Genomic DNA, 9,176 nt, shown 5'->3' on the forward strand with positions numbered 1-9,176 from the left:
GTACAGCACCGTGAATTGGCGTTTTTTCTTTCCTTCAACAAACGCACGTGGTTAGGTTTAGGAAAAAAAGAACAGGGTTTAGAGTCTCACAGGACGTGAACACCTCTCTCTCGGGTGAAAGTCTGTGTTTGTTGGACCCATCCATCACCCCTCCTGCCTGCCCAACTTGGACATTCGGTGTCTTAACCTTCGTCCTTGTCCCACCGCGTTTCCCCCTGACGCTGTTGTGCGCTGTTTTTGGTTGGTTTCTGACGCTGCAAGTCACTGCCCAAGCGCCGAATCTTGACGAGGAGTGAAACCGTGCTCTTTTACCTGGTGCAGGTGATTCAAGATGGTCGCCACTCAGACCCCATGGGCCTTCAATTGACCTTGGCAACATGAAAAATTCGTAACGAGGCACCATGAGGATCCTTTTGTCTGGCTCAATTTGTAAAACACATTAAACAAATGCAGGTCCTGCAAATGTTTTTGATTTCCATGTTTTCATGTTAGCTAACGTTAATCAGTTCTCACTGAAAATTGCAACATTGACATTACAGGGACAGGGACAGTGGTACAGTCCATATATAAACCTGCTCACAACAAGGTCTGTGGATTATCTTGAGTAGCTGGGTCATGATTTCTGGAAAGAGACATTGTTGTCATTGTGCCATATAGTTCTATTACATTGGAGAGAACTACAGGTTAGAGGGAACAATGTATTTTTGATTTTGGGGTGAAGGAAGCAGAGTGTTAACTGCAGACATCTTGGCGTGTGGTAGCAGAAAAAGGACAGATGTACTTAATAACATTGCTAATAACTGTATCTATTCAGTTTTGTTCCAGTGCCCTGTTTCTCTGCATCATGGCCCACTGCTGAACTGAGCCTGCACTTGTGTTTTTCCTGGAAACATATTGTGCTGTTGTACGAGATCCAGGGAGTTGCGCTCGCTCGTTTTAAATTCCACCACAAAAAGTACATTCAATTGTGTTGTTGACAAAAGTACAAATCAGTTCACCACCAAATAACACAGTTGACCCAAACATGAAATGATTTTTTTTCTTTGCATATCTATTTAGAGGTTGCTTAGCTGTCAGAATAAATTACACTTCTCTTCCTAGAGTCTGTGTGTCCCACACGAATCCCGGTGGCATCTCGTGATGAGAAAGGCTTCGAGCTGATGGTGGGTATGAACATTCAGAAGAAGGCCAAGAAGATCCCAGGCTCTCTGATTTCTGAGGCAGCCTACGCTCTGACCGCCTCCACAGACATTACTGAGACCACCAGGTAGAATCTGTAATCAAGCTCTCCAACATCTATCATTTCATTTTATCTATGTCTATATATTTAGTTATTTTGCTTCATCCTTGTACTAGGGAGATTTTCCCAGAAGGCCTTCCTCCATCCTATGTGTTCGTAGCCACCCTGCGTCTAAAGGGACCCGCTAGCCAGCTGACCTTTGACCTTTGGAGGGTGCTGTCCAAGGATAAAGAGATCCAGGCTGCAGTGACACTAAGTGGGAAGGACAAAACTGTCTTCTTCACCACGACCAGCATAAAGGAAAAGGAGCAGAGAGTCATCTTTAAAGCCGGCTTTGAGGTCAGTATTTGGATTTAGTTTCGTGTCCATATCAGATCAATATGGCTTTTGGCCGGGCTTTGATTTCCAAGTACTGACAAATGTTCTTTTCCCAATATTACCAAGTGTAAAAACGCCTGAGATCTCTGCAGCTGCTAGTAAATCCAATTTAGTTCAAGAAAAATGACTCTCCCTCTGCCTCTGGACACAGCTACAAAGACTTTATCGGTCTGGCTATTGCATCACTTTAGTTTCAGCTCTGTTGGTCAGCCTGGGTTTGCTGCTGCACAGGTTGTTGAGTGATTCCCACTTCATTAAAAATGATAGAAACTGTAGAAACAGAAAATGTGCCGCAGTTGAACAAAAGGGCCGAATCAAACCAGGACTTTATATTCTCTTTTTATTGAGTTATTTCAAGGTCCAGACAGATAACTTGATCAAACTCATAGGACTTAATAGCTCTGTCTTTCCAGGCCGGTCTGTAGCACTGTTACAACAGGAGGTAACATAAAAGTGAGTTACAATCTATAATACAGAAGCCAAAATGGACCAATAAAGTAAATTCAAATACAGAGAAAACATAGAAAAACTAACACACGAGGAAACTGAACTTAACATATAGAACCAGAATGTTGGGGTGTGTTTTCATGATACTCTAATCTCTTTACAGTCAAGGACAGAAAAAACAATCATAAGAGAAAAAAAGTCCAAAAATAAAATAAAATAAAATATACAGAAGCCAAAATGGACCAATAAAGTAAATTCAAATACAGAGAAAACATAGAAAAACTAACACACGAGGAAACTGAACTTAACATATAGAACCAGAATGTTGGGGTGTGTTTTCATGATACTCTAATCTCTTTACAGTCAAGGACAGAAAAAACAATCATAAGAGAAAAAAAGTCCAAAAATAAAATAAAATAAAATAAAATAGATAAAAAGAAAAAAAACCCTGAAATAAATAAATTCATTCATTCATTCATTAAAAAACACAAATAATAATATAAAGAACTGTATAAACAATATATAATAATATAAATATAAAAGAAAAATAACCAAATAAAAAATAAAAAAACACAAGGGAACAAAAATTCACCTTAAAAGACATCTTTATGTTGACCAATAGCAATATTTGTAGTATTCAATTATAAGTAAACAGAAAAATTTAGAATAAAGAAAGAGAGGAAATGCTACCACCAGTCTTACACAGCTGGATGTTTCTATGGGAACCCAAAGTATTTAAAACTAAAGTCCAATTTGTAGGCAAACAAATGTTTACTCAATAAATAACTCTTAATAAAAACTAGCGACATAAATAAATACAGGCAAAATCTATAAACTAACAATTCAATTGTGAAATAATAATTAAAAAAAAAAAATTGATGTCATAATCATTGTCTTATGTTGTTTCATCTAGTTTCTTTTCACAAAAACAATACTGGTTGATAAACAGTTTTCAGGTAGTAACGCATTACGTGACATTGCACAAGTAATAATATCACCTGAAATCTTATTGGTAATTATATATTATATATATGTTTATATTAGTCAGTACTGCTAAAATGCATATTACAGTCACCCCAAAACTGTTTGTACACACTGTCGCTTTTTATACCATGTTAACCAACTTTCCGCTCTTAATCTGTGACTTTTTTCCTCCTAATTATGAGTTTAATCTTGTAATGTTTTGACTTTATTCTCGTAGTTTTACGACTTTATTCACATAGATTTACGAATTTATTCTTGTAGATATGCGAATATATTCTCATAGATTTACGACTTTTTTCTTGTAATATTTTGACTTAACTGTCATAGGTTTACGACTTTATTGTCATAGTATTATAACTTTATTCCTGTAAATTTACGACTTTATTTGGGTAATATTATGACTTCATTCTTGTAGATTTACCACTTTATTCTTGTAATATTTATGACTTTATTCCTGTAGATTTACGACTTTATTTGGGTAATATTATGACTTTATTCTCGTAATATATTTTAATTTATTCTCATAGATTTACGTCTTTATTTTCCTAATATTACGGCTTTATTCTTATAATATTCTGACTTTATTCTCAAAATCTAAAATTCATTTCTTTGTTGATTGTTGATAGATTGTTCAGTGATAATTACTATTTTTTTAGACATAAAATACTGAAAATCAAATAACTCAAATTGCTTTTATTTTCTTTTGGACATTTTCAAGTATTGTTTGACAGTGTTTATGCAGCATTTGGGATCTAGCACATAAGAGTTTGTAGTGTCATGTAATGCTAACATGTTAGCATATTATGTCTCAGCTCATCAATAACTTAATAGGTTGAGACGGTGTAACCAGATAACTGCAGTGAGAACATTTAGCCCTAACTCAGTTAATGCAGCTGCTTAAACTTGCACCATCAATAATATCCTCACAGTGGTCAGATAGATGATCCGTGAAGTATCTGAAGATGACGGAAGCATAACTGTCACACCAGTTTATACTGGTCGATATAAAGAGTGTACTGTGCTGTGCTCCTGTTATTTTCCTGCCCCTGAAAGAAAGAACATATTGTGTTATTAGAGTATACTCTGTCTCATCCAATCTCGGGTTTCCCTTCATGTTGGTTTCTGTGAATGAACCTGACTGGGATGACTTGCCGAGAGCCAAACTAGCAGTTATTCAAACATCATCCCTGTTCAGTTCAATATGCAGCTGAACCGGTGAAGATGTAACGTGATGGACGCCAGGAGGAGGCTCAAAGAAAACGTTTCCTACTCTAAACCACTGGATTTCCCCAGTGGAAACTAGTCGGTGGATGTGTAGCTCTTGGAGCGCATGTCTCTGTTTCCATGGCAGCACAAGGTAATAATACATCCCGTCGGATACGCCAGGTTGTGTTTTTCCAGAAGGCACCCACCACCCTCTATCCTAACACACCTAGAGTCTAGCGTAGAGCGTCGAAACAGGGTTGTAATTATGTTCAATTTGTGTTTGCACATGTTTGATTTGATTTGGTTTGATGTGGCACAAGGTAGAAGCCTGTGATTTGTCACTTGGAAATGACGGCTGTGGCTCAGTCCCAATGAAACAATAGCTGCTCTGTTTCTCTCCCTCTGGATGGTTGGAGCTTTAAAGAAAAAAAAAAGATTGTGATGGAAAAAGGAAGGAGTTATTGGTCTTAATACCTTGTTGGTCATAACTATTTGTGGAGCATTTAGGGAACACACGTTTTTGGCCTTAGTGACAAAATTAGATTAGATGAAACACATGCGTGCACGAGGCTGCCAACAGAAACGGAAGGCTGAGTGAAAGAAGATTTGACAAGTTAATCAATGTTTTCACATCAAACTTTGCTCCCGACTCAAAGCACGAACAAAGATATGTTTCAGCCTCAGAGATGAACAGCCTCTCTGTTAATGTATCGTCAAATAACCGTGAGAAACAAAGGGATTCATGAAACGCATATTTGTGCTTTCTTTCAGGCTTTGTATGACGGAAAGTGGCATCAACTCAAACTCCTGGTGAGACCAACTCAGGTCACCAGTTTCCTTGACGATCAAGCGATCCGGGAAATGATGCTGGAACCGGCGGAGCCCATTTACATCAACGGGGAGACACAGGTGGCCAAGAGGCGAGGAACAGACATCACTGTGCCTGTGAGTCAAAACAAAAAAAGAAGTGCAGGTGATTCTTGTGTCTGACTCATGGAACAAAATATAGCTGACTTGAGAAACAGTTTCAAACGTATGATAATAGAGGCCACAAATAATAATTGTGTTGTTCCAAACAGGCTTTTGTTCTGAAACTTATTGAAAACTATTTTGAATATAGAATAAAGTCAAATCTGTCCCATACCTAAATAAAACAGATCATCACACTGACACAGTGATACCATTTCCACCTGGCATGAGCCTGCAGGAGATCATGTGTCTATATATATGTGTATCTGTTTGTCTGCAGCTAATGTGGCACACTACTGGACCAATCAGCCTATTATTTTGTGTGCTCAAAGACCTTTCATGGTTGCAGTGAATCACAAGTGATGAAAGAATGGTTTTATTGATGACTCCTCACTCCCTTATGAGTTGTCTGACTGAACTACTCTTATTTTGAGGAGGAAGGTCCCTAGAATTAAAATCAAAACCTTTAATAATAACCTCCAGTGTGGAGGACTGAAGCTTCGTGATTTATAGCTGTGTTACTGCTCAGTCTGTTCAGTCCAGGACAATGTGGCTCTGGCAGACAGAGCTCGCTGACCCCCCTGCTTGGAGAAATATGAGCAGTACTAGCTGTCCCACTGACTGGCATTCCTTTGATCCAGACAAGACTGGTACTGATAATCTGTTTATTAAACACACATTCAGAATCTGGTTTGCCATTCAGACACATGTGAATAGTGTTACTGCACTTCACAGCAATCTTCCTTCCACACCAGCCCTGCCTTAGCAAATGGACTTAGAGATGGCGTAAGAGATCTTTATGAGAGTAACAGACTAATGTCCTCTGAACGGTCACGTCAAATCCATTCCCCTAGGGCCCCAGTCACACAGAAAGTGTTTTGCAGGTTGCACTTGTCACTAGTATAAAGGCTGGCACCCCATCACGTCCTAACCCTAACCTTCCTGTGTAACCAATCTACTTATTTTTCCGCCGTAATCAGTATGTAGTTGCTGACATGTTGAGGCAGAGGGTACTGTCTGTAGCTCTGGTTGAGGGTGAGAGGCTGTCAGCAGATAAACAGAGATCTGTGTGGGTACATGAGACCCTAAAAAAGAGGGTGGGTCATGGGGAGTACCACCAGTTGGTCCAAGAGCTTTTCCTCCATCATGGATGTTTCCAGGCGTATTTTAGGACGACTCAGGGGCAGTTTGACAACCTGCTGTTTATTGTCGGGGCGTATAGCAACCACTACCACCAGTTTCTCCTCCATTGCTGGTATGCTCACATGACATCAGAGGACAATGCAACATGCTGATTTAGCTGTTAACTCATCGGCATCACACATATTCCACCAGAGCAACTGTCAACAGACTGATTTCACTGGTTGCAAAGTAAATGGAAACACAGAGATTTTCACTGTTGAATTCTGTTTGATTTTGAAAGATGAATCAACGTTGATTTCACAGTGTTGTTTCATAAACCTTCAATGTTGTTTCAAAATTGTTTCAACGTTGAACCAGCTCCTTCTGAAATTTCAGTGTTGGTTTATGTGAATTTTGTTAACCTTCTTACAACCATCGTCAGGCACAAAGTGGGGAAAGACTCACAAAGCAGACTCACAGACTCAGATAAAAGTTCAGGGTCTCTAATCAGGCTCAGTTCAGTGCACGGGTGATCAGTAACATGCAATGTTATCATTCGACAGGCAAAAGGGTGGTCAATCTGGCAACAAAGAAGGGGAAGACACGGACTTAAATAAACTCAGACAAGGGGAGTCAATGAGACACAGGTGAAACACATGTAGACAGGTGAAACACATTAGGGTGGAGCAAGTATTCACAAAGGAGGGAAACTTCACAGGACGTGGGATCTGAAATGAGATGAGACAATGGTTACCAAAATAAAACATGAAACACAGGGATGACGAACTTTAGGTAGCTTGATAGGTCATGACAACCATCAGAATTCAATGTTGTCACAATGTTGAAACAACAACTGACATAATATCAACAACATTTTAACATTAAAGGTCGGTCATGTGCCATCTGGGGTGGTAAAGTGTAGACCTAGTTTACACAAAGTAACAAGCTAGTGTGCAGGAATGTTCATGTGTTGCTTGGCAACAGTCCAGTCCCGGTCCAGTTGCCGAACTATTTGTGTTGGCTCAGCCAAATCAATCATTAAAAAAACAAACCTGTTGCTGCTTCTTACTGTTAAATGGTGCTTGTAGAACTGTTGTATGAAGGCACTATCACACTCGAGGTTGTGCTCGAGGTCGGCCGTGATTATCTTCGACCTGCAGCCTTGTGCCTACGACTGAATCACAGCCGTGCTGATACACAGTGCAACAGCACTCCCTCTTGTGTGATATTTCTTAATTATGTTGGGTTTGAGATCCCCTGTTCACTCAACCCTGTTCTGACTCTGAAGACGTCGAAATCCAGCACTTGGGCAGTGACTTGCTGCGTCAGACACTGGAAAGAAAAAGCCTTCCTTTAACGTTGGCATGATATGCAGCCTTTTGCTGTTATAGTTTAATGGCACTCTGTGGCGTCAGAGGGAAACGCGGTGGGACAAGAACGAAAGTTAAGGTGATGAAAGTCCAAGCAGGGAGGGTGGGAGGGGTGGTGTATGGGTCAAACAAACAATGACTTTCACCTGGGGGGCGGTGTTCGTGTCCCATAAGATTCTAAAGCCAAACCCTTTTCTTTTTTCCTAAACCTAACCATGTGTGTTGTTGGAAGGAAAAAAAATGTAAACTGGCAGTGTTGTACCGGCGTAAATTTCCTGTGTATTTTGAAATAAGACAATGCATGTAATAGGCAGAAATTGACACGGTGTCCCAGAGCGTCAACAACCAACACACCCAGGGTACCTCTTATGTCGTATCTGGAAGGTCCATGACCAAACGTCAATATGTGACGAGGTCGGGGTGAGAATGTGTTGGTTCACTAAAACTAGTCTTATTAGGCAACACATCTGACATCCCTCTTGCCAAAAGAAACAAGTTGGTGTTAATCAAACTGGTCATGACTGCTGGTAATAAGTAATAGAATTTCATTAATCACTTATTACCTTTTCACCAAGTAACATTTCCCATTTTCCTCACCACATTTCCATCTTTTAATTCAGGTGGAGATTCAGAAGCTGCGTCTGTACTGTGACCCTCATCAGAGTGAGAGAGAAACAGCCTGTGAGATTTACTCTGTGGTAAGATCTCCACTGTCTCCTGTATAAACTGGAATCTCCACTATAAAGGTCACATTATGTACTTCTGAATATGGAATGTGATAATAACCAATATTTTTTGTCTTGTTCTCTTTCTCTCACGCTACAGGATGATGAAAGGGTAAGTGGCAGTTTCTATTCTGTTTCTTACACATTTTTAATCTGACTTTGCTTCAAAGTATTTAGCCACCTATGTGGTGCAAAGGTAATGATGTCACACCTAATTAGATACTGCATTACGGAAATACCTGGCAACGTTCGATTCATGCTGAGAAGTCTTCTATAGGGCCTCAATTTTGACCTTTCAGAGAAAAGTCTTTTTATTTAAACAGTAATAAAACCCTAATGTCCTAGTATCATATCTATAAAAGTCTCTCTTCAACCTAATGAGGAGGCTTTGAGCGTGTTTCAACTGCTAAATAAGTGTGTTTGTGTTTCCTCAGTGTCCTCTGAATCGAACAGAAACAGCAGAGGAAGAGGATTGCAACTGTGTAGTCGGGCCACCAGGGGAGCGTGGCCTGCCAGGACGCATGGTAACACACAGACTGCTTTGTTCTATAAAGGCCATAACACACCGTCGGTGAATGCCACGCATCAGAAAATACACCCTTATTATTTTCAACTAGTCCATAGCCATTGGTAGCTTTGTCACCTTCTACCTATGCCAATCCTCAATGCCTATGTGCAGTTTCACATAGATTGACCACGTCAGTGAGTAGAAAAACGTGGGACAGACAGAATGAC

General features: G+C 39.8%; 1 protein-coding gene across 1 annotated transcript in view; it reads left to right on the forward strand.

The window, feature by feature from the left end:
• The window catches only part of si:dkey-225n22.4 (collagen alpha-1(XXI) chain), a 97,945-nt gene that overhangs the window by 17,348 nt on the left and 71,421 nt on the right, over positions 1 to 9,176 (forward strand). Inside the window, exons 7-12 of the mRNA XM_050056153.1 lie at positions 1,102 to 1,267; positions 1,357 to 1,579; positions 5,027 to 5,200; positions 8,337 to 8,414; positions 8,542 to 8,553; positions 8,876 to 8,965. Coding sequence (XP_049912110.1) covers positions 1,102 to 1,267; positions 1,357 to 1,579; positions 5,027 to 5,200; positions 8,337 to 8,414; positions 8,542 to 8,553; positions 8,876 to 8,965 — 743 coding nt within the window. The remainder of the gene's footprint in view (positions 1 to 1,101; positions 1,268 to 1,356; positions 1,580 to 5,026; positions 5,201 to 8,336; positions 8,415 to 8,541; positions 8,554 to 8,875; positions 8,966 to 9,176) is intronic.

This window comes from Epinephelus moara, chromosome 11, assembly GCF_006386435.1.
Source record: "Epinephelus moara isolate mb chromosome 11, YSFRI_EMoa_1.0, whole genome shotgun sequence".
NCBI lineage: Eukaryota > Metazoa > Chordata > Actinopteri > Perciformes > Serranidae > Epinephelus > Epinephelus moara.